Source organism: Lissotriton vulgaris, chromosome 10 (assembly GCF_964263255.1).
Source record: "Lissotriton vulgaris chromosome 10, aLisVul1.2, whole genome shotgun sequence".
NCBI classification, from domain to species: Eukaryota; Metazoa; Chordata; class Amphibia; order Caudata; family Salamandridae; genus Lissotriton; species Lissotriton vulgaris.
This window is the reverse complement of record NC_141698.1, coordinates 793,674,261-793,700,337: the sequence shown is the minus strand read 5'-3', so window position 1 is coordinate 793,700,337 and position 26,077 is coordinate 793,674,261. Positions and strand designations below refer to the sequence as shown.

The window sequence follows — 26,077 nt, the reverse complement described above, 5'->3', positions numbered from 1 at the left end:
TTTGGGATGCATGAAGCAATTTTAGAATTCGTAACATTGTTGCGAGTTCTAAAATTGCGGTTGCTTTTAAGAAGTCGCAGATGTGCGATTTCTTAAAAGCAATGCATCATTACTTTCACAAGTGCAAAGTCGCAATTAGGGTGCCAAATTTACCGAGTGGTTGAACCACTCGGTAAATTTGGAAAAAGTGTTTAAAATGCTGCAAATGTTTTTTTTTCTACATTCATGTTTCACACACACATGTCCTTAGGACATGTGTGTGTGAAACATGATGCGAAAAATACATTTCAGGGGTGCATGGGGGGGTCCTTTGGACCCCCCCCCCTGCACCCATGAAATTTTCAAAGTGCCACTCGCAATTTGCTGATGCCTTCCCATGACTCCTATGGGACTTTTGGCCCATAGGAATCAATAGGAATTGCGAAAATGCACTTAAGAATTCGGTATTCATTTGGGATTTGGTAAAAATTGTGATTTTTACCGAATCCCAAATGAATACCGAAAACAATGATGCATAGCATTTTGCACTTCTTAATTTGCGATTCCTTATTTTTCGCAAATTAGGAAGTGCAAAATGTAACAATGATGCATGTGGGCCCTGAAGTGCAAATTAACACGAGGTTGACCCTCGTGTTAATTTGCAAAATTGTTTCAAAAAGCACAAAAATGCATTTTGAAAAGTGTCATGTTACAGACACACATGTCCTTAGGACATGTGTGTGTGAAACATGCACTTTAAAATACATTTCAGGGGTACAGGGGGGGTCCTTTGGACCCCCCTCTGCACCCTTGCAATGCATCAACAAATTGCGATTTCCTAAAAAAAGAAATGGAAAACGGCATTGATTCCTATGGGCCTCTAGACCCATAGGAATCAATGTAATGCCATTCCTTAATTGCGATTCGCAATTAAGGAATTGCAAATTCCGAAATTTAAGAAATCCTAAAAAAAATTAGGATTTCTTGATGCATAGGATGTTGCAATTCCTAAATAGCGATTCCTTAATTTTCGCTATTTAGGAAATGCAAATTCCTACAATGATGCATGTGCCCCATAATGAATGCCGATCTGTGCGTGTGTTTCAGAACAGTTAATGTTAAAGAATACAAGAAAAGTGATGAAGAAAAGGGAAGAAAATAGAGAACATTAAGGGATGTTCAAGGGCCAAAGGTCTTAAATAAGCATTGTAGGAAAAACTCAACATCTACACTGAAGAGCACATTTGTCCACCTAGAAAAGAACTAAGTCCCACATGCATCATTGTTACATTTTGCACTTCCTAATTTGCGAAGAATAAGGAATCGCAAATTAAGAAGTGCAAAATGCTATGCATCATTGTTTTCGGTATTCATTTGGGATTCGGTAAAAATCGCAATTTTTACCGAATACCAAATGAATACCGAATTCTTAAGTGCATTTTCGCAATTCCTATTGATTCCTATGGGCCAAAAGGCCCATAGGAGTCAATGGGAAGGCATCAGCAAATTGCGAGTGGCACTTTGAAAATTTCATGGGTGCAGGGGGGGGTCCAAAGGACCCCCCCATGCACCCCTGAAATGTATTTTTCGCATCATGTTTCACACACACATGTCCTAAGGACATGTGTGTGTGAAACATGAATGTAGAAAAAAAAACATTTGCAGCATTTTAAACACTTTTTCCAAATTTACCGAGTGGTTCAACCACTCGGTAAATTTGGCACCCTAATTGTGACTTTGCACTTGTGAAAGTAATTATGCATTGCTTTTAAGAAATCGCACATCTGCGACTTCTTAAAAGCACCCGCAATTTTAGAACTCGCAACAATGTTACGAATTCTAAAATTGCTTCATGCATCCCAAAAAGCACTTTTGCATTCGCAAACGGCCGATTTTAAGTAATCGCACCGTTTGCGACTACAAAAATGCTTGATGCATGTGGGCCTAAGTTGAAAGTGATTATGGAATTCGACTATATCACCTAGCTGTGTCAAGTTGCGAAACTCTTAACTTGAGGTGTTTCAGTTGCAAAATTGCTGGGATTTTAGGTGATCAAACAGGAAGCAATTAACTCAAATGTTCTACCGAAATCAGAATTTCAGAATGTATTTTTGCTAAACGTTTATATTGTTTTTCGGCAGCAAGACATGTTAGAAATGATTTTCTCAAAACAATAATTGCACGTCTTTTTCTATGAAATAATTTACATTTCAAGTAGACTTCAAAAAGATTATAGAGACACACTGACAATATATAGCACTTTATAAACAATGTAAAGTTGTCCCGAGTGGTTGACCAGTTCTGAATGGGACACTGTCGAGAAGGAAAGGAATTGGAAACTTCTACCCCATCCAAGGCTAATGTCATTAGGAGCCCCCCACCCGCTTCACTGCTTAATTTAGTTTAAAAAATCAGGAGCCATGGTTCCGCAAATATCCTGCTGTGGTACTGCTGAATGCCGGGTTTCCCAAATACCAAGACTGCTTAGTCTTGATTCCACTTTATGACAATTTCTCCCACCACTGTTCACTCCATCATTAGTCCTTCTCACTATTGCAACCTCTTTTTCATTTCTGATTTCTCCCCTTGCCACTGTTTTCTTATGTTTCTCTTCCTCCTTCCATCTCCTGTCTTTCTTTTTCTTGCTTAGTCACCAGAAATGTGTGCCTGTGAAAACAACTTGCAACCACCATTGCAAATTATTCACTGGGTCTTCCCCCATGAGCCAGCCACCTTGTTTATTTTCCACCCCCTCCCACCCTGCTGGAAAGGGTAAAAGAACATGTGAATTCCACCAAACCTCTTGTTGAGAGGTTTAGGGGATTGAGAAGATTAAGAAGGGCATAAAAGGCATATGCCTGACTACCATACCTGCTAAACACTGATTGCACTGGTAAGGAAAGATAGTATACTATCATCGTCAAAAAAGAAGGTAACAAAAGCTGAGTTCCTTAGAAATGTAAAGACATCAGCACACTGTGAGAACAAGGAGAGATGAAACAGTATAGTGGTTTCAGGACTTTAAGGGACTGGATGGAGAGCACTAGAATCTCACCGTGGGTCAGGACGAGCAGCACAAAAGTGTCACTCAGGAACAGAGTACAAGAATAAATCAGAACCCTGAGGAAGTAGAATTAGCAAGTCAAAAGCAGTTGAATGTCTTGGGTCTCAAATTACATAGCAGAAGATTTACTTGGAATTCTAGGGCGATGACAAGAAAGAACAGCCAGCTGGACTCAGAACAGGTTAGTAGGGCAGGAGCCCAAAGAAGGAAGCAACAAGCAAGAATGAGGGGGTCTGAGTGTTTGGGAGGATCAAGCAAAAAAAGGAAGAAGTGGGACTCTGTTCAGAGAAATAGGTATCCAACAATGATGTACAGAGCGACTGGCTTTAGGACCAACATATTTCGACAATTGAGAAGTGTTGGGAGTCTGGATCAGTCCCCTCCTACAGTCCTGGAGATGTATGATCTGACATGCACAATAACGGTCTTCTATTTGGAGTTCAATAAAAAATGGGCAATACTGAACAGGGCCTCTGTTCGACCTGGCCCTCTCTGTAGACGAAGCCCCAAATATTATGCCTTTACCCCTCCTTTTTTTGCTGACTTTATTTTTTTTTGGCCTTAGGACTCTTTGCACCTAACCTCTGCTAAACAGTGCTAAAGTGGTTGTGTTCTCACCTTTAAACATGGTGAAATTTGCTTTCCCCTTAATTGGCATATTACTTTACCTATAGGACCCTTGTAGACTATACCCAGGGCCTGTAAATGAAATGCTGCTAGTGGGCCTATAGCAGTTTTTGTACCACCCACTTCAGTATCCCCGTAAAATATGTTCCAGGCCTGCCATTGCAGCCAGAATGCAGTTTTAAACTGTCAATTTGACTTGCCAATATAACCCCATTGCCAAGTATTAATCTCCCCTTTTGATACATATAGATCACCCCTAAGTTAGGCCCTAGGGAGTACATAGAGCAGGGCGCATTGTGATTAAAAGGTTGGACATGTACTTTTAAGTTGTATATGTCCTGGCAGTGAAAAATCCCTCAAATTAGTTTTTCACTGATGTTAGGCATACCACTCCTATAGGATAACATTGGGTTACCCTCATACATTTAATAAATGCTAACTTTTTAATTGGAACAGGTGAGCATTTTGTGTTTGGTGTCTGAGAAACTATAAATAAAAATAGTCTTTAATGGTAACTTCAGATTTTAATTTACAATTTTGAAAATTCCACTTTTGGAAAGTTCAAAGGCACATAATTGATGGACGGAATGCAGAACAAATCAAAACATTCACCCCTGCGTTAAATCCATCATTCATTTTGCTCACCATGCCACCCCAGTTTAGACCTGGCCATATGCAAATCAGTCTTGATCCTGTGCCTCATGGGAACAGTCCAGCCTGAACTGCAAAGCCAGGTTCTCCCTGGACTGGAAACAAGCATCCTTAGACCGGTTTCGGGGTTTGACCCCTCATCAGCGAGGCTAGTTTGAATCCAGTGGCACAGTGAGCCCGGGATGTCTGGGAATACCCGGCGAACTTAGGGCAAGGAAGCACAAGACATACAATTGATGGATGGAATGCAGAACAAATCAAATCATTCACCCCCAGTCCAGAGATCTGGGTTAAATCCATCATTCTTTTTTCACCATGCCACCCCAGTTTAGACCTGGCCATATGCAAATCAGTCTTGACCCTGTGCCTCATGGGAACAGTCCAGCCCGAACTGCCAAGCCAGGTCCTCCCTGGACCGGAAACAAGCATTCTAGGATTGGTTTCGGGGTTTCCGATGTTTTCAGATGTACGGAGTATTCCTAAAACCCAACGAGAACAAATGGAGTGATGGGAAAGGTGCAATGCAAAAACAGGCACTACTCACAGAAACAGTACAGTATAGCAACCACATTTGGTTATGGTGCATATTAGTCTGCATGATGGCATCAATCAGATTGACAGTGTTGGCTTTAAGAACCATAGTGTGGGACAGTTACGGATTTTTTATTTGACATTCGTGTCTTGCAAGGAGCTATATGGAGTTAATGATAGCGGGTTCATAGAGAATACAGGAACAGAAGAAATTAAGGATGATGGCTAGGTCATAGAAATATGCCATTTTGCCATTTTTAACATCTTAATATGCTGAAATAAATCACCAAAATTCGCAGGCTCCCAAGGCCTTCAAACTCGAAGTGTATTATGTCCAGGGGTTTAAACCCGAGTTCTGTGGTTGTTTATTATGTTCTACTTAATCCCACACCCAGTGCTGGACTGCATTGGTTCTTAGAATGGTAGTGCTGGGGCGAGATTTTGATCGATACCTTATCACTATTGATCTAAAACCCCGTTCTGGTCGACTGAACCTTTGTTGCCTGTCATTGAGGGAAGAAAGTGCATCTCTTACCAAGTTAGTTCACCCAATAACGGACTCCGCTCTGAAAAATCACAAACAACTTCTAGCTTTCAAAGGTTTATTATAAAGTTAGGATAAGCTGCAAGTACAGGCATCTCAGAATGAGATTCACAAGATACACGGGCCCAACTACATACATGTGCTCTCTGAAAACCCTCAGACGAGCAAAGAAGACTACGAGTACAAGTTCTAGGAATAACAAAGCTATTAGCATAGACACGTATTGAGATCTCTCCGTCATTTAAGGTTGGAGGGAAAACACAGGTTAGGCTGTCCCTACCCTGCTCTGGATGGTATCCCTACTTAACAAGGTCTCAACCTATCAAAATGTGTCAGCGGTGAATGACTTCCTAGGAAGATCATTTTTTTTTTTTTTTTTTTTGACCAGGTGCCGTGAGCGTGAGGGGTAGGTGTTCCGCCGTTCCAGTGTCTCCGTCAAGGTGCATCCAACCTTATAACGCTGGCCTCACGGGAGCATGCTGCGGGGCCCATTCTTAATCCCTTTAGGGTCGCCTAAATAGAGCAGGACCCCTTGGCCCTCTTGTCCTCCGACCCAGCGAGGTTGTATTTGCTTTCTTCATATAGATTGAGCATTGAGTCCACATTTGTTTTTTTGTGTAGTACTTTATTTGAGGTCCTGACGAATCGCCTTTTGGCGAGAAACATGTTGACCACACTAGGGGGTAGAGTTATTGTTCTGTATACCTTTACGGTCTCTAAACTCCCCTCCCACCCCTTTTAACTAAGGAATCAGCCACGTTATTAAAGTTGGAAGTGGACTGATTACCTTTTTTATCACTTTCACTCACTATTGCACTGACTACACCTTCCCTCATCCTCACCCACATCCACCATCGGCAAGGAACTAAAGAACCCCGTCAAAAGAGTACCTTTGGGGACTCCGTCAGACATTGCAGCGCCGGTCTGACGAGGGGCAGTGAGCCGATGATGACACCGGACACCCTCTAGTAAGGGTGTGTTTCACGCTTATTACTTTGGGTGTGTGAGGCTCTCTAAGTTCCGACTAGGGAACCCTTCCCTTGCAGCCACGGTATTTATAATACCATCTCCTTGCTCCACACTGTTACACGCCCCCTGGGGAACTTTGTACTCTGCTGTTAGCGTTCCTAGGAAGATCACCCACTCTTAGTCTCTTGGTGAAAACCTATGGTCCTCCAGTCATGACCCCTCTCTGCCTACCCATCCGCTCTCTAAAGGGTCCTCAGGCATCTGCTCTAACTCCACCCTGGGGTACTGTCCCTAATACAAAACATACAACATCGTTTGAGACGCCCCTCGTGAGACGCCCCTCACGTGGTGTAGCTTCAGGCTTTTTCCATGATGAGGCCTCGTGCGTTAGAGTTGACCTTGCTTCTCAGACTCTTCTCCGGCCCGCTGATACCCCTTAAACATTCCGGAACCCTCCTCCGTGTCTGGGCCGTCTCCTGAACAAACCCCTATTCATGTCATTTATAATTGGATCCCCCCCTTTCTCTTGCAGACAGACATCTGCAGCCAAGATCCCAATACTCATAGACTTCCAACAAAAGTTTGCAACATTTCTCGGCCCAGACCAATACGTGTAAATCAATGTCTATAAACATTTCAGGCCTACCGCATTTCTCATAATGATTATACCATTCAAATCCTTCATTAATTAGTAGAATGTTAATACTCCATTCTACTATTCGGTAAACACATCTATAAAATATGGCCCATTAACTCTACTACTAAAAGACATTAGTGCAATCCATGTCGTGAAAACAAACACCTTTCCCCTCCCTTCCAGCTCTGGCCCTGAGGCCTACCACGTTCTACGTTTAACCGCATGCCATCTTACATTTTAGCAGCTACACGACATGGATTCAGGATTAATCACGTCTAATAAAGTTATATAATTTCACACATTTCTGCATTAGTTCCACTTCTACTTAAATCTCTAAGTTAACTGCACATTTCAGAATATAAATGCATATAATATCAGCACTCATGGCATTTCTCTTCATGACTTGTGCTTACTACGTGTAAGTGTGATGTACTTATACATTTAGGTCAGTTTGCGCTCTCTCAGTTCCCCCCTTTGATGACCTCTCGGGGTCATCACTAACACTTAAACTGCAGTGATTGCTAGTGCACCTCGTTTCTGCGTTTCCAGAGCCCTCAGACTCCTGTACTGATTATCTTGTATGGCAGCTAATCTCTGTAGCTGTTCCCTCTGGGCCCTCTCCAACCTCCTTGCTCTGTACCATTTGAATACCCTCACCAATCCCCACAACACGATCCCACAGATCAATATTATGATGATAGGTTTCAGCACATACCACACGAAGCTTTTGCCTAATGTGGTGAGCCAACCTCCAGCTTCACTCATTCCATGGCCCACTTTTTCCCAGACATTTTCTCTACTCAGGTCTTCGATCTCCTTGTGAATATCAGTTATGTTCATAATAACTTTCTCAAGGGGCTTTGAATTGTCTGGAATGTAAGTGCAACATTCCTGGACCTTCAAAGCCTTACAGACTCCGCCCTCTTTTGCTAGTAGGACGTCTAATGCAAGGCGGTTTTGAAGAACCATGGCCCTCATCGATTGCATCTCTCCTTCCACCAGCATTAAGGACTGAGCAGTGCTGGCAGACAACCTGTCTACGACTGTTGCCAGTCGTCTAATCTTGACATCATTGAGGATTAGTCCTAAAAGGGGGAACACAGCTCCAAATACATCTCGAACCATTTCTGCATCCCCTATATCTCTCTTTCCTCTTGCTGATGCCTTGCCCTCGATGATCTCTAAGTCTTGGGCATGATATATTTTGGGGAAGATAATTGCCAAGTAACATGATCCATACCAGTTATCAGGTAGTCTCACGTAGGCATTTCTTCCACATACAAAATACACATTTGGAATCACTTGCATTCCCTTTAGGAAATCCTTAGTATAATATTCTAGATTGAAAGCATGTTCACAGCTAACTTCTCCCACGTATACATTTTCATAATACGTTTTGGCTCGGTGAAGACATAGCTTTCCTCTCTGCGTTCTATCTAAAGCTATTGGACCACTACTACCCTTTCTCTTGTGTGCCTTCTCTTCCTCGGTCCAATCTGTTTTCCATTGTCCTGATTTTTTCAAAATCTTTTGTCTCCTGTATCGATCATCCACCTGCCCTATGAACTTTTTCTCGACTTCTGACACCTTGCATGTCAGATTGTTTCTGCGGGCATGTGAAGTATCTAAGGTAATCCAAGGAATGAAGAACTTGGCCAATCTGTCTTCACTCTTCCAGTAGTCCCATTTGTTCATTTGCTTATAATTTGGGACTTCTGGTAACACTGAATCATAATTGGAGAAATAGTATTCAAAACTATCCCTCCCATAAAATATACTAAGCAATAAGCTACATGTAATGCCATATGTCAGCGGGAGGTGATGATATCGAATGCCTTCATCTACAGACGCCGGCAACTGCATGCAGACATAGCAGTCCTTAACCTCCATGGCATCCACGTATTCATATAAAAGTTTAGCATAAGCATTTGCCCTAAAGTCGCCTTGGGACTCATCCACGTGTAACCTGCGAGCTTCTGCAGCTAATAACGCTTTCTCTTGAATGTTTTCCCCTTTCTCACCAGCAACGGTGGGTTTAGGTGTCACTACAGATTTCCTCATGTCCCTTTACATAGGAGACTGTGACTACTAAAACTATTAATATTATCACTCCTACTATTAGTGTGCCTATTATACATTTGGCTCTCCGGTTTGGGGTGCCGGTTTCCATGTCGTCAGACAGTATGGCTCTCTTATCTCAGCACAAAGTTCTTTTCTTCTCGTTCCTTTACAGTCCTTTTTACTCCTTTTGTCCTTAGAACCACACGACTGGAAACTGACAACCTCCTTTGCAAAAGTTTTTTTTTAAGTTTCAACACAGACAACCCTAGCCCTTCTCCGTCAACTCAAGGGAAGGTCCCTAAGATTCTCTGCTTCCTGGGCGCTAGGTAACCTTCTTTTTCTTGCTTATTTACAAAGTCTCTAAGCATCTACAATCAGGCTTGTGCCTGCGGCTTTGACAGCATAGTTCAATATTTCCAAACGAAGAATGTGCTCTTCATGGCTTGTTATCTTTGTACCAAAGTCGGGGAATTGCAATTCTGTGAAAAACATGTGCTTTAACTTGCTGAGGTGGGGAGGGCTGGGGAGTGTGAAAGTTAGTGACCCTTCTGCTTCGACTCCAGGTACTAACAGTTGTACTTCCACTGTGATGATGGGCTCAGAGCTGGACACCACCACCGCTCGTATCCTCCCTGTCTCCTGTTCCAAAGACATTTGTCGCCAGATATGTCCACTCAGGGGTGGCGTATCTTCTGCTAGGCACACGCACTCTTCTTGACCTCCTCAAGTCCGGTGCTTCAGCACCCTGAGCACCTTCTTCCGGGTCGGAGTCCTCTGATATCGGAGGAAGGGTTCTCTCTGGAGTTGACCTCAGGCTAGAGCTCCTTCTTTGCGGCCAATTAGCTTCTCCACGTACCCTTCTACTCCTTCTCCTTCTGGTCTGTTCACGCTCTCTGTCAGACTGGTCAGTGTCTGACTCGTACTCCCAGCTACTTTCTCCTTCAGTAGCGTCGTCTGTTTCGCTGTTGTACTGACCGTCCTCAGCTTGGTCAGACTCGTTCCCTGCTTCTGCTGGCACCTCTACAGCTTGGCTGGCCCCCTCTATGGCTTCTCGGTCCGCAGCTGGACGTCTATCCGAGAGAGGAGCTGTTTCTTCCAGAGGTGCTGGAACCCTCCGCGTATGCGACGCGTGGATCCAATTGGGCAGGCCTCCCACCTTGACTGCAGTGTTCGTGATCAGGATGATCTGGAAGGGCCCACGCCAACGAACATCCAGGCAGCTTCTTCTCACGTGCTTTCGCACAAGCACCCAGTCTCCAGGACACAGGTCATGGCACAGGTCCTGGCACGACGGAACTTCGGCAGCCTGCACCTGAAGGGACACAGAATGAATGGCGTCAGACAGCCCCTTACAATAGTCCAGGATCATATCATCTGTGATGTTTAACAGTGCGGCAGTTGGGACAGAAGGCAATCTCATTGCTCTCCCCATCAACACCTCATGGGGTGACAGCCCCGTTCTTCTGTCTGGGGTACTACGGAGGCTCATAAGAACCAATGGCAGAGCGTCAGGCCAACTCAAGGACGTTGATGAACACACTTTTGCAATTCTGGCTTTAATAGTGCTATTGATCTGCTCCACAATTCCTGAGGCCTCTGGTCGGTAACTGCAATGCAATTTCTGATCTATGTTCAGAGCCGCGCAAATCATTTTCACAAGCGAGCTGTTGAAATGCGTTCCCCTATCCGATTCCAAAGAGGCCGGCACCCCGAAGCGCGGAATGAGCTCCCTAAGCAGTAACTTGGCTACTGTGAGGGTGTCGCACCTACGTGTAGGGTATGCCTCAACCCATCTGGAGAATACGCAAACAACTACCAGGACATAACGGAGGCGGTTGCACCTTGGCAGTTCGATAAAATCCAACTGCATGCGGTTGAATGGACCCCCTGACCTCCCAATGTGGCTCAGTGCAACTGGTGTCTTTTTCCCTACATTCAACTGCTGACAGGTCACACAACGCTGGCACACTGCTTCGGCTGCTACTCTGAACTTAGGATTATACCAGGTCTGCCTAAACACTCTCAGCATAGCGTCTCTCCCTAAGTGTACGGGACCATGGATTTGTCTAGCCATTGGGCTCACCATCTCATTGGGTAACACTGCTCTGCCATCTGCTGAGACCCAGAAATGAGCCTCACCCACCACACATCCTGCCTTTTCCAAAGTTTGTTTTTCAAAATCAGGAGCATTTTCTTGCATGCACTTTAGTTCGTCCCAAGAGTCAACAGTTTCTAGTATCATAGCTAATTCAGTTCTTACATTTATTCCACCCACTTCCACCTCTGTGAAAGAGTACCCTTGTTCCGCGCAATACCGCGCGACTTCGTTGGCATATCTATTGCCTTGTGACACGAAGTCCATGTTTCTGGTATGTGCGGTGCACTTCACAACTTCGATACCTGCTGGACATTGCAATGCCTCTAACAACAAGCGCACAAACTCTCCGTTGCGAATGGGAGAGCCTGAAGAGGTCATGAAACCCCTTTGAGACCACAACTGCCCGTAATCATGAACTACCCCGTAACCATATTGGCTGTCGGTGTATATGTTGACTCGAATTTGATTGCTTGCCAGGCAAGCACGCGTTAAGGCAATAATCTCGGCTACCTGAGCGGAGTGTACTCCTTCCAGGCATCCAGCTTCCACGACTTCAGTAATCGTACAAACAGCGTAAGCTGCTCTCAACTGCCCAACTTCGTCTCTTACACATGAGCCATCGACAAAGAAAATTTCATCTGGGTCAGTCAGTGGCTCATCTACGATGTCGGGTCTAGGTTTGGTGCATAGTTCAGTCACATCGAGGCAGTCATGGTCTGTACATTCATCATCATCATCGATATCATTTGGGAGTGGCATCAAGGTAGCAGGATTCAAAACAGAGCATCTCCTGAGGGTCACGTTCTCTGCAGCAAGGATAACTTGCTCATAGCGCGTGAGCCTACTGTTGGTCAGATGCTGTGTTTTGGTCCTGGTCATTAACAGTTCAACAGAATGGGGCACGTACACCTCTAACGGATGCCCCATGACAATATTCTCACACCTCTCGATGCTGACACCTGTTGCGGCAACGGATTTGAGACATCCGGGCAACGCTGCGGCTACTGGGTCTAAAGTAGCCGAGAAATAAGCGACTGGTCTACGGGCATTCCCATGAATTTGGACTAACACAGACAGCGCGCAACCCTCTCTCTCACAACAATAAAGCAAGAATGGCTTATCGTAATCAGGCATTCCCAAAGCCGGAGCACGACACAGGTCCTCTCGCAGCTGTAGGAACGCCATCAAACAGTCTTTGTCCCATGGTACCGGATCGCTCACCTCCTTGTGCGTCAGTTTCTGCAAGGGTGTGGCTTTCAGTGAAAAGTTTGCAATCCACTGTCGGCAATACCCCACCATCCCTAGGAACATCCTGACTTCTCTCTGTGTTTTAGGCGCATTCATCTTCATGATGGCCTCTATCCTGTCTGGTGACACTTTTCGTTTGCCTTTCTCAATTCTGTGTCCCAAGTACTGCACTTCTGTCAGGCAGTAGTGTAACTTTCCCGGGGACACCTTGTGCCCATTTGCAGCTAGGTGATTTAGCAAAGCAATGGAGTCCTCCCTGCAAGCTTCTTCTGTTTCTGACGCCACAAGGAGGTCGTCTATGTACTGGACCAGAACTGACCTCTGGGGCAGCACTAGACTTTCAAGATTTTTCTTCAGAAGCTGGTTGAAGATCGATGGGCTCTCTGTATACCCCTGAGGAATACGACACCATGTTAGGACGCGACCTTCCAGCTTAAATGCGAAAAGAAAATGTCTCTCTTCGTCCAGAGGGATCGAAAAGAAAGCCTGGCAAAGATCAATCACAGTGAACCATTCTGCTTGGAACGGTATCTGAAACAGTATCACTGATGGATTCGGTACCACTGGACAACATGAAACAACTATGTTATTAATCTTTCGGAGGTCCTGCACTATCCGGAATTTCCCATTTGGTTTCTGCAAACCCATAATCGGGGAGTTGCATGGACTACCCACGATTTCTTTCAGTATTCCCTGCTTAATCATGGACTCGATCACGGGTTTTATGCCTGCAATCGTTTCTGGAGTCAATTTATATTGGGGTGTTCTTGGAAACTCAGCATGCGGTTTCACTACAATTTTCACTGGGTCCACCCCCTTGACCAATCCAATCTCTTCCCCAGTGAAATCCCACACTTCTGGTGCCACGGTCTCTCTCAGATCCCAGGGGAGCTCATCTACTGTCAGAGTGGGATACAGCTCCACACATATTCTGGAATTTGCAACCTTGAAGTCAGCATCATCATCATTAGTCAATACCTCCACTCCTTGTGGTGTGCAGTATATGGTGCAATTTAATTTGCACAAAAGATCTCTTCCTAGCAGACATACAGGACTAGAATCGCAAACCACAAACTGGTGCTCATCGCTGTACTTCCCTATTTTCACCTGCACGGGTTCAGTCAGTGGGCTGGTCATTCTCTTGTTAGCGACCCCCACCACTTGTATGGTCTCTCCAGACATGGGCAGGCCTGGAACTGCGGCTGATCTGATCGTGGATCTAGTGGCTCCTGTGTCCACTAAGAATGTCGTGGGGCACCCTGCCACTTCGGCCTCAACATAGGGTCCCCTTTGGTCCACCTCCAAGGCTGCCCCGAGGGTACAGTCCTCCCTTTCCACTCTCTGCCCAGTTAGTGGGTCCACATAATAGCACTCCTCTCCTCCTACAAACAGGGGCATCTGTCTATATGTCTTACCCATAGTCCCTACTCTGGGTGGCTGAGGGAACTGGGCTCGGGGAGGAGGGCCCCCCCTTTTGAGCACCTTTCCCTGGTATTGCGTTACCCCTCTCATAGGCGCACTCTGAACCTCTTCCTCCTCTACCTCCTGTTCCCCTATCTCAACATTGTAGGGACACTCGCGTTTCCAATGCCCCACCTCGTTACACTGGTGGCACCGAGTCGTTTTCTTCAAGGCAGCTATGTCTATTCTGGGTCTAAAGGTGGAGTTCTCCTCATTGCCCTTGCTCTGGTTATACTGTTTCTTTCCCCCAGTTCCTGTTCCTTGTTGCTGTTGCTGCTGTCCCCCCTTCCCGGCTGCCTGCATCTGTACCACCATCAGTTTCTCCTTTAGTTTCTTTGCCTTGGAGTCTATCTCATCACAGCAGTACCTGGCATATCTCAGGATTTCATCTAAGGGTTTATTTTGCCAACAAATCAAGTGTTGCTGAATCATTAAACTAATATCCGCTCTCAGGCCCAAGACGAACTTGGACACAAATTGCCCTATGTCCTTTGGATCCATTACATCCAGACCGCTATATTGTTTGAACGCCTTCAGCAATCTCTCGTAATATTCGTGAACTGTCTCTTTGGGTTCCTGTCTGGTTCGATCTATTTTGACCCAATCTATGTCTTGCATTGGCACTTTATCTTTCAGCCAAGTCATCACTCTCTCGTATTTTGCCATCACAGTCTCGGACGGCCCGTTAGTCTTAGCGTCCCTCTCTGGCTCTGTTGTGGGCCACTCAGCGCTAACCTTGCATGCGGTCCACAAATCTCCTGGCACTACAATGTCAAACAGCGTGTTCAGATCTATCCATAGGACCGTTGAGATTTTTACGAATCTCTCAACCTGCTTGTACCACTCCACTGGGTTCTCCCGCAATTTGGGGAAGGAAGTGGTAAAAGCAGCTAAATCTCCCCTACTCCATGGGACGTGCACATAGTTCCCATTTGCAACTTCACGCAAAGGGTATGCCTCTATTCCCTGCAGTCCTCCTGGTGTCATACCAAGCATGCTTCTCCTGACTGTCCCCTTCTTGGACCACCTCTCTTCCCATTTATCTAGTGCCCTCCATGTCCTTATTCCAGTGATCAGTTCCCTTATGTGCGTTTTCAGTCCGATCGTTCTCCTCTCATCTAGGTCTCGATCTGAATAATGTAGCCTATGGTTACCCTGTAAAGCCTTGGTCCTTGACAGGTCCACCATATATTTGCCTGCTAGTTCGACTAACTTCTCATGGATTGTTCTCGCCTTTCGAGTGATGTCCTTTGCCATGAACAGTATTTCATCCTGCTCATACATCTCCATTCTTTCTAAAGGCAAGGTACCATCTACCATGTCATCCAGATCTGACCTTAAGCTGGTGACATCGAGTCTCTTTGCTTTTATCTCAGCTCGCAGTATCTCTTTCGAGGGAGGTTCACAGGTTTCTCTCCCATCCCAACTCCGAGCCCTACGTTTGGGTTCGGGAGAGTTAAGGAGTGTTCTCCCTTGCTCCCATCTCTCCAGGTCCCATGCTCGGCCATCCGATCTTGGAAGGTGATGGAACACGGGCCTGTTACCCCCAATTTTACTTTGCCCATTCTCTCTTTCTTCTCTCTTTTCACAGTACGACTCTCTGCTATTTTCCCTCTGGTCGCCACTCTCTCTTTGCCTAGTATCGCTCAGTATCCGATACGATCCTTCTTGGTTCCCCATATTCCCTGGACTGCGCTCATGTCCGTCATCACAGGGACTGTGGCGCAACCTCTCGCAACTCCCATTCTGTTCTCTGTTGCCGGGCACACAGTGGATACACTTAAAGCTGTCCCTGTACTCCCGCGTTCTCCTATCTTTTTCACTGTGTATTGGGCGAGACACCCCCCCCACTCTCGGGGCCCCCGTTTTCCAGGCCTGATCTACCTCCACTCCAGGCCCAATGGGTGACTCCCCTACCGTCCTTCTCCCTCCCGTCCCACTCCGGACTGCTCTCCTCAGCCCCGCAGTGAGTCCGGGCTCTGCTATCCTGACTTTCCCTTCCAGCTTCTGCAGCTATGATGCTCTTGTGAGCCTCTACTGCCTCATCCCACTTCTTCAGGTACTCGTTTAACTCCTGAAAGGATTTCCGTCCTGATCCCCTCATATCCACTGGCCATCTATGGCCCCCCGGATCCCCTACTGGATCCTCTGCTGTGTGTACTGGGGTGCTCCACTCTCTTGGTATCGGCAACTGACTTGGGGAGTTGATCGTATCGTTCCTCCTTGCCATCTCTGCTCCTTCTCTGTCCCTCCGTACCCGTTCCTCCCCTCTGGCTCTTTCTGGGTCATAAATCGATACTATAGGACCTATGGTAACAGGTACTTGTAGTGCATCTGGCAATGCGTAGGATGTGGCACACTCCGTTTCCGGCACCCTTTGTACCACAAACCTCCCGACTACCTGCTGCACCAGACTAGGCTGGGACAGTTCTGTCTTTGCAGCGGGGTCCCAATCGGAGCTGGGAAGCGGTCTATGCTCTCCTGCGTTGCCCCCCCCTTCACTATGCTCGACCTCTCCCCCTACTCTGTTATACGGGGGTGGCCTATCCGTCAGTAACCTGTTTATCAAGCTGTCCTCTGTTTCGCTCTCATCATCTTCTTCTAGGGGGCTTTTGTTCCCGGGCATCTCTAATACTGGGTACAATTTATTTACTTCCATGTTATGCACTCTCCATCTTTTGGCATCTGCGTCCCACTTGGCATCCTGCACTGCCCTTACCGATCGTTTCACCCTTTCTTGTCGTCTATTCATGTTCTTCTCGTGCGCTGCCCTAATCCAGGCATTGAGAGCTTCAAACTGGGTCGGTCTAGGCAAGGGTCTCATTGAGGTCATAACTGCTTTTAATCGGTGTAGCACCTCTAATCTGAACGTCCCGTACTTCGGAAACGTCAGTTCCTCATTTCCTTCTGTAATCTTACTCCACTCTGAGATCCACTAAATTGTATGCAGCCCAACATTTGCCGCCATATAACGAGCCGGCGTACCCTCCGGCGGGGCTTCTTCCCCTTCATACGATCCCCGCCTCTCTTTTTTAAACGCCGCTCTCAACCATTTAAAACACTTCATGATTATACGCACAATTTCCAGCCTCAATACTCTGTTTACTTCCTGATGACAATCCACCAATCCTAGCGCGGCTTCGCTAGCTGGCCTATCGCAGCGCGGTCTTTCTCCGGCCGGCCAATCCCAGCGCGGCACTTTCTGACGTCACTCGTCTCCGCTTCGCAGCAGCACCCCTCCTTTCTCAGCTCTTCTCCCGGTCATGCATGCGTCCCATTCATACCCTGAAAAATGACTACTTCCGACCAAGCGGTCACTTCCCTCGACTGTACGTCCACAGTCTATCTGTAATTGTCAACACAACTGACGAAATGTCTATCATCTCTCTGATAGGTTGCTTACACACACAGTAACCTCCGACCAGCGTCCGTTACTCACGCACTCACTCTTACGTTCCCCCTATCTCGGTCTTTCGGGTGATCAATGGTACCTCATGACCCCCTTCACACTGGTTGACAATTACTCTGGATGTCCGATACACCCGAACCACTTAAGCTCTCCTTGAACTTAAGATTTCCACCGGTTGCGCGCGCTCACAACCTGTTCCACAGTCACTCTACAGACATTCAACTCCGCCAGACATTACAACATAGATACAATACATAAACACCGCAATCAAGCACGCATGACCCTTTATACTCACTCTCGACCAATACTGCTGCTTTTCTGTCTCACGTCATCCGGACCTTCTTCGGCGGGCGGTTCTTCCAATCATCGATCTCTAGGGGCCTTGGGGTAATCTAACCTGGCCTAGATCACCTTCCTCAAGAAGGCAACCATCCTCTATAGCTACCAACTGCTGGAGCGAGATTTTGATCGATACCTTATCACTATTGATCTAAAACCCCGTTCTGGTCGACTGAACCTTTGTTGCCTGTCATTGAGGGAAGAAAGTGCATCTCTTACCAAGTTAGTTCACCCAATAACGGACTCCGCTCTGAAAAATCACAAACAACTTCTAGCTTTCAAAGGTTTATTATAAAGTTAGGATAAGCTGCAAGTACAGGCATCTCAGAATGAGATTCACAAGATACACGGGCCCAACTACATACATGTGCTCTCTGAAAACCCTCAGACGAGCAAAGAAGACTACGTGTACAAGTTCTAGGAATAACAAAGCTATTAGCATAGACACGTATTGAGATCTCTCCGTCATTTAAGGTTGGAGGGAAAACACAGGTTAGGCTGTCCCTACCCTGCTCTGGATGGTATCCCTACTTAACAAGGTCTCAACCTATCAAAAGGTGTCAGCGGTGAATGACTTCCTAGGAAGATCACCCACTCTTAGTCTCTTGGTGAAAACCTATGGTCCTCCAGTCATGACCCCTCTCTGCCTACCCATCCGCTCTCTAAAGGGTCCTCAGGCATCTCCTCTAACTCCACCCTGGGGTACTGTCCCTAATACAAAACATACAACATCGTTTGAGACGCCCCTCGTGAGACGCCCCTCACGTGGTGTAGCTTCAGGCTTTTTCCATGATGAGGCCTCGTGCGTTAGAGTTGACCTTGCTTCTCAGACTCTTCTCCGGCCCGCTGATACCCCTTAAACATTCCGGAACCCTCCTCCGTGTCTGGGCCGTCTCCTGAACAAACCCCTATTCATGTCATTTATAATTGGATCCCCCCCTTTCTCTTGCAGACAGACATCTGCAGCCAAGATCCCAATTCTCATAGACTTCCAACAAAAGTTTGCAACATTTCTCGGCCCAGACCAATACGTGTAAATCAATGTCTATAAACATTTCAGGCCTACCGCATTTCTCATAATGATTATACGATTCAAATCCTTCATTAATTAGTAGCATGTTAATACTCCATTCTACTATTCGGTAAAGACATCTATAAAATATGGCCCATTAACTCTACTACTAAAAGACATTAGTGCAATCCATGTCGTGAAAACAAACACCTTTCCCCTCCCTTCCAGCTCTGGCCCTGAGGCCTACCACGTTCTACGTTTAACCGCATGCCATCTTACATTTTAGCAGCTACACGACATGGATTCAGGATTAATCACGTCTAATAAAGTTATATAATTTCACACATTTCTGCATTAGTTCCACTTCTACTTAAATCTCTAAGTTAACTGCACATTTCAGAATATAAATGCCTATAATATCAGCACTCATGGCATTTCTCTTCATGACTTGTGCTTACTACGTGTAAGTGTGATGTACTTATACATTTAGGTCAGTTTGCGCTCTCTCATAGTCAATGGCATAGCCACTTTGTAGACTTTATGGGCCTAGAAATGAAACAGCAGACCTCTAGTTTATTAAATGCACACTAGTGTTATAAGTTATCTGCAAGAGCTACATTTTTAACTGCAGCTTTGCGATATTTAAATAAGAATATAACTGATGAATTGAAGAGGTATTCTTTCGACCAAAATGAATTTTATGTGTATAAATATGGGAAGATTTTGCGCTGCAGTATTCTCTAGATTGAAGGCTAACGAAGCCAGTTGTATATTTTACTGTCCGACTTTTCTCAGTTGTTTGAATGCAGATTTAATATATATCGGAATTTACAAAGTTTTCCATATACTCCATTAAACTTCTGATAGCCTCCAATTTAATGCCTACTAAAATTATGCCAGATCAAAATTAATTTGATGCGAAGTCAGTTCCATATGAGTAGTCTATATAGTATTTAATTGTGAATATGGACCTGCCTTTGCATTAAGGCATCTATTCTTATATTCATTTATGGGTTATTGCCTTCACATCCTCTTGTGACGTCTAGGAGGCAAATTTACTCACTTGCTTAACATAGGTAAATGTCAGACTTTTCAAGATTTGACACTAAGTTGTGATTAAATTTGTAAATATCCACAAATTCGTGAGTTTGTGATTGTGCACAGACTTCCCCAGTCATGCGCTGTCTGCAAAGGCCAGCCCTTGCCCTTGTAAATGGTTTTATTTTAGCATTTCAAATTAGCGTAACATTTCAGACGAGTAAATCCCTTTACAAGTGCTCATTATTTTTTTTGTAAATTTGCACACCTAGGTAAAGACGTAAGCATGTGTAAGTTAAGTTCATACTAAATGCCCAAAGCGCTTTGCGAATGCAGGTCTTGGTTGGGTGCCAGTTAGGAGAGAGGGGTCTGATTTCATCAGTCGGGTTGTTTTCGCACGATGGTGACATATTACAAGTGTCATTGGATAATGCACTTGTAATACGGTGGACAAGATAGTGGTCACTTGGTGGTGGAGTAACCCGTCCACTGAACTTTAAATCAGCAACAGCTCCTCAGCGATGGCGGAGTAGAGTTGCTCCACTGGCTCAGAGCCAGCAGCTGAAAAATAAAAACATATTTTATTATCACTTTATTTTTCAGCTGCTGGCCGAGCCAGCGTGTGTGGGCAAGGTGGGGCTGAGATTACAGGGAGGAGTGGTTGGTGCACTTCTAAGTGCGGATGTCTGTTTGGCCGGCAGTTTTAAGTGTTCCGAACAGACCTACACAGTTAGATGTCTCTAACCTGCCTGTTTTCTACAACTGGGTGGAGAAACGGCATAGACTCCCTGTTCCCGAGCAAAGCGTCAAACCAGTCCGCTCAGGCAAATCCTGGTGCTGCTCTCATAGTATGAGTGATAAAAACAAATGCGCCTGCAAGGGGATTTGTTTGTTAGAAACCAATCACAGATTATAGACCTATATTTTTTGTTATAGATTGTGGTCTATCCAACCTAATTGGCATCTGTTTATAATTCTTTGTGTCACAATATTTAAGACTCAGAAATTAATCACAATAGATACAAAAAGCTACACGGGATATTTGTTTCATAGAAAAATGATTATTTTTATATTATTATAGTTAGTGTACTGTTCAGTATTAAAAACATTATACAAAACCTTACAAATAAACAGGAATTAAATAAATCACTCCAATAATCTATCTGTATTCAAGTCCAAACTACTACAAATTTGCGGCAGCGACTTGATTAAACAAAAAGAGATGCCGCTGTTCAAATTAAATCAAAACAGAGAAGATAGGAACAGTAAGGTCAAAACGGTGTAATAAGGCACTGCTGTAATACTGATTGCATGCAGTTACTGTATTACGTGTACAGTACGAGGCCCATGTACTTGAATTTCAGGTCGCGTTTATTAATGCGACTTGTTCCCGATTAGCAAGTGTAAAACAGCCTAAAACAGCCTAACCCAGGCAGTTACAGATCCTATGTCATCCAACCCACGACTACTACATCAAAACCGTAAAACTGAGCTCTTGAGTCGCAGTATTGTAGGTTACCTCATTTACGGCAAAATTGTTAGGTACCACCTACGCCAGCTAGTAGGCATTTTAGAATGTAATAAGATAAACCACATTTGCCTGCTTGTTGCAAGACAATTGCTAACCTTTATTTATTACACGCTGTTCTGTATCTGTTTTGACGTGAGGCGTGTTGGGTGGACTGTGATTGTCGCTAGGCCGTTGTGTCGTGAAACTATTTTTCAGCGAGCTTCATGCTTTTCTTTTCTGTGGATGCTTTGCAGCCATGCCTTCGGGACTCCGTTAGCCTGTTCATGGCCTATGTTCACACCAGTGTCAACGTGACCAGTGCCAAATATCTCCAGAATGAGAAAAGATACAACTACACCACACCAAAAAGTTTCCTGGAACAAATCACACTCTACAAGAGCTTGCTGGGGAGGAAGCGCAAGGAGTTGTCACAGAGAATGGAGCATTTAGTAAATGGCATTCAGAAACTGAAAACAACAGCTTCACAGGTAAATGCAAATTCACCTGGGTGTTACATGTAAATTGATGGGTTTATGTCATGACTGTGTCTGAAGGTCGAGTTGTACCCTGGGTAGAAAACTGTTTAGTCCTCCCAGGCAATTCATACGTGTAAATGTAGAACAAAGTAATCTCTTCTCAGGGTGTTGGATTTTTGCTTGAGTTTTAAAGTACTGTCAATGTTGGTTCAACCTCTAACACCAGTGTTCCATCCTTGTAGACCACCAGAAAGGCAAACGTTCTCGTTGAGGAGACATGACCTGCTGCTCAGTTTATGTGGATTAGTGCCCAAGAGCTAACTCCAGGCCCCAGGGCAACAACTAGTTTCCACAAAGTGCAGGAGCTTGCATGACAGTACAGAGCTGCACATTGTTCACAACCCTGTTCCATGCTCAGTGTGTTTGCTTTACTTGAGTCTTAAAGAGCAGGCAATGTTTTACTGCCTTTGACACCATTTGTGTGTCCTTGTGGACTCATCAGAAAAGCAAAAGCTTTATTGGGGGAACTTGGCCTGTTGGTCAGCAAAGAGAAACACACTGGTGTTGACTGCATCACTAAGCATTTGTTGTGAAGCATTGTCTAAGTCTGGAACGACTTGAGAACAGCATGTAACTCCGCTGTCAGCGAATGGCATACCCGATCACCAATACACACCCAAATCACTAGACCAGTCTGATAATTTATCAACCATATTTGCCACTTTGACTCATCATCGTTTCATCTGAGCAGATTTGATATTCATAACGTAAATGACATTTTGGAGACTCAAGCTCACATTGTACAGATAGGGACACTGTTATTTGGCTATACATTGGTTATTATCCACTCAGTTAGCATTATAAATGTGTTGTGGTACAGATAATGTAATATGAATATATTTGCATGCATGCCTCTGAATATTGCATTGAATGGAACGTCCTGACCCTTCGAGAATAAACCGGAGACAGCCTATAAAGGGTTGGGGGCATTCGTCTTTGTGCTTTATACATGCTCCTGCTGGTAGCAGCCTTTCTAACAGTTTGTATAATAATGCATTCCTCAAAGCGGTTTACCCTCTTTTGCACTTTAGGTTGAAGACCTAAAAGCTAAGCTCGCCTCTCAAGAAGCTGAACTGCAACAGAGGAATCAAAATGCGGAGGCACTGATTACTAAAATAGGGCGCCAGACTGAGAAAGTGTGCCAAGAAAAAGCCCTTGCGGATGCCGAGGAGCAAAAGGTCAGTCTAATTCCTCCATTCAGAGCTGTTCAGCTATGTGTAGCACAAAATAAACCTTTGTAGGCGAACCATTTTGACGAATTTCCTCTCCAGGGGATAGCAAATCGGGGGAATTATTTCAGTTGCACATGTAGAAGCATTTCACACTGGGATTGCCACTTAACCTTTCCCTGCATTGTGCATTTCCCCCCACCTTTCAGCTCTTTTAATGACACGAACGAGCAATAAATACTGACCTCATTTAAGCCCATAATCTTGAGCATCAGAGGTATTTGTAATGCAGCAAAGGTCATGGAGCCATCTCTGAACACTTCAGGCTTCTGAGGTGTTTGGGTTGCAAACAGATTGAATGGGTCAGTTGTTAACAAAGTCCATTCCCTGGGCCTCACAGCATCACTTCCAGATTCCAGCCCTAATGGGCATGTGTAAATAGGATGTCCCTGCCGGAAAACAGCCTGCAACCCACCTGCTCTGGTTGGTATTACCAGCAGCTGCCATTTGTTTCTGCTGTGCAAAAAACTGAATCATCCTTGGTTGCTGGTCTTTTTTTTCCTGTCTGGCTGGAGACAAATTGCATGCGTATTCACATGTAAAGGAAGCCAGATAATGACGACTTCTGTGTCTGCCCTCTCCTCAATCTCAACATATTTTAGTGCTTCTGCGCCCTGTATTTTAAAAGAGTGCTGGTGAAGGGACACAGAAAATGTGACTCGCAACACCACTCGCCCATGCGTTCACCTCAAACGTGATTGCTATTGCTTCAACTGAGCAACGCACTCTTTGACCAAAGGCTGTATGTACCACATTTGCTTTAAAGGCCGGCGCACACAAAACAACACCTTAGCCTCTTACTATCCCCATGCCACATTGCATGCTTGAAAAATTGCTGCCTGAAAGATAAAATATGATAAATTGTTCCGAGCTGGATTTTTAAAGTGTCACGTGTCAATGATGCCACTGGTGGTGCTGTGCAAAAAAAATAAAAATAAAAGGCTATTTTGTGCAATACTCAGGTTTGCACCAGAGTCGTGAAACAGTCCTCTGGAGCCTGCTAGAGGACGGGATTTCTCTCTCACCTACTCATCAATCATAAACCCCACATGCAGGTCAATGGATCTTTGATGTTGACAGAGATGTAAGAACCTTAAGTCAAAATAAAGCGTTATCGATTATAAATATAATTTGTTTTAGTTCAGTCAACTAAGAGAGTTAGAGTGAGTTATAGGGTTTTATCCTGAAATCTTTTAGTTATTCACTCTTTTATTACGGTTTTATTTTCCAAGTCTTATCACTAAAAAATAATATAATCAATCAATCGTTATTTGTTAAAAAAGTAAGTCAGTATATTAATCAATAAGGCATCACTTCAGTAATAATCCAAACATATTTTTGCCGTAAAGAAACTTCTTTATTCTAAATACATCAAACTAAATGCAAGAAGGGAAAATCTGTCAGTTCAGATACCACTGAAGAGTCCTTATGAGAAAGTCAAGCATAAGCATGAAGCTTTAGCAGACCAAGAAACAAGCTAAGGCTTCTCATGAAGAGATGTCTAACAAACTCAGTAAAGTCATAATAAGGGTCATACAACTACTGCTCTAACTAGTCTAAAAGCACTTACTAATGTAATTGCACATTTTCAGTGTTGCAACAATATTATACTTTCTTCTTCATATTGGTGAATAAGATTTCGGTACACTCCTGGCAACATATTTACTCCCCATCATCTCACGAGAGTACAATTGTCTTTTAACCATGTGTCCTTGAATGTTGTGGCACATCCTTTCTTGTTTTCCAAATCATCTTCCAATGAATCATCCTCCCTGTCGTCTGCATCTTTTGTGGTGAGAACCTTACTGTTAGAAATGTTGTTTCTGATAGGCAGAGTATGCCTCCTGTCCAAGAAGGAACCACAATCCTAGTCAGGGTAAGTCAGATGCACACCATAAATTAACCTGTGCTCACCCTCTGGTAGCTTGGCACAGAACAGTCAGGCTTAGGTTAAGAGGCAATATGCAAAGTATTTGTGCAACACTTCAAGCTGTAACACAATGAAAATGCCACAAAAAGACTCAATACCAAGTTAGGAAAATAGGTTATATTTATATGAACGTTCCAAGATCAAAATGACACAAATCCAATAAATATCCCCGGAGTTAAACATTTTTGATTAAATAACACTGTAGTGCTTAGAAGCATAAAGTGCCAACCGGGTCTATCTAGTCACACTAGACCAGGTCAAATCCAAAAGTTCAGACCAACCACGATGGAGCGCGTGCCAGATACAGGGAACAGCCTTGGCCTGCTGCAAAGTACCTTCGATGCATCGTCGATGGACCTGAGATGCAGGAAACAATGAGGGATTCGTCATTGGCAAACCACAGGATTGAAGGTGATGCGTCAGCGCCAAACAGTGCAAAGTCAAAGATGTGGGGGAAACTGGAGATGAAGCACAACAGTCAGTGATGCAAAGTTTCTCAGTCCTCGCAGAAGCTGCAATGCGTCAGCATCGAGGGAGATGTACCAGTTCCAATTGGCGCAAAGGCGTTGCTGCGTGGAAACTGGTTGAAGCAGCACTTTATACCCACTTCCAAGGGCCCAGGGCTGCGTTAGCATCACCTGGCAGGGCAAGACTTGCAGCAGTCGAAGTCCAGGTGCTGTAGCTGAATGAGTTGAAGTCCTTGATGTCTCTGAGACTTAGGGGGAAAGTCAGCATGTCCTTGGAGTCACTATAGGTTCAAGTAAGATGGGTCTATTCCTTCTCAGTCAGGGCTGGGGCTAGCAGGCAACCTCTGTGTTTAAATCTGAGCATAGCCCACCATCATACGCTTAAGGGTATATTGTTGTACAGACCTCCTGGAAATAGAAGTTTGTTTATTAATACAATTGGCAACCTGTTAGAAGAAGCAATTACTACAGATACTTATGCCATCTTGGAGGATTTAAATTTTTGTCTGGAGGCTACAAACGATCCAGAAACAGTGATTCTTACAGATTTGATGTAAGGCGTCGGCCTGGTTCAATGTGTAACCACCCCCACCCAAAAAACCGGGGCATACCCTTGATGGAATATTCATTAATCACCCGGGGCTCAGGTTCACTGGGGTGCTGCCACTGCTCTGGACAGACCATGCAGCTTTCCAGTTTGAACTGAAACTAGATAATCACCTTAATGGGGGCAGTTG

The 26,077-nt window shown here is 44.7% G+C and overlaps 1 protein-coding gene across 1 annotated transcript in view; it reads left to right on the top strand.

Annotated features, from left to right (window-relative positions):
* The window catches only part of DNAH11 (dynein axonemal heavy chain 11), a 3,435,931-nt gene that overhangs the window by 2,183,721 nt on the left and 1,226,133 nt on the right, over nucleotides 1-26,077 (top strand). The window contains exons 57-58 of the mRNA XM_086939827.1: nucleotides 21,433-21,666; nucleotides 22,746-22,892. Coding sequence (XP_086795953.1) covers nucleotides 21,433-21,666; nucleotides 22,746-22,892 — 381 coding nt within the window. The remainder of the gene's footprint in view (nucleotides 1-21,432; nucleotides 21,667-22,745; nucleotides 22,893-26,077) is intronic.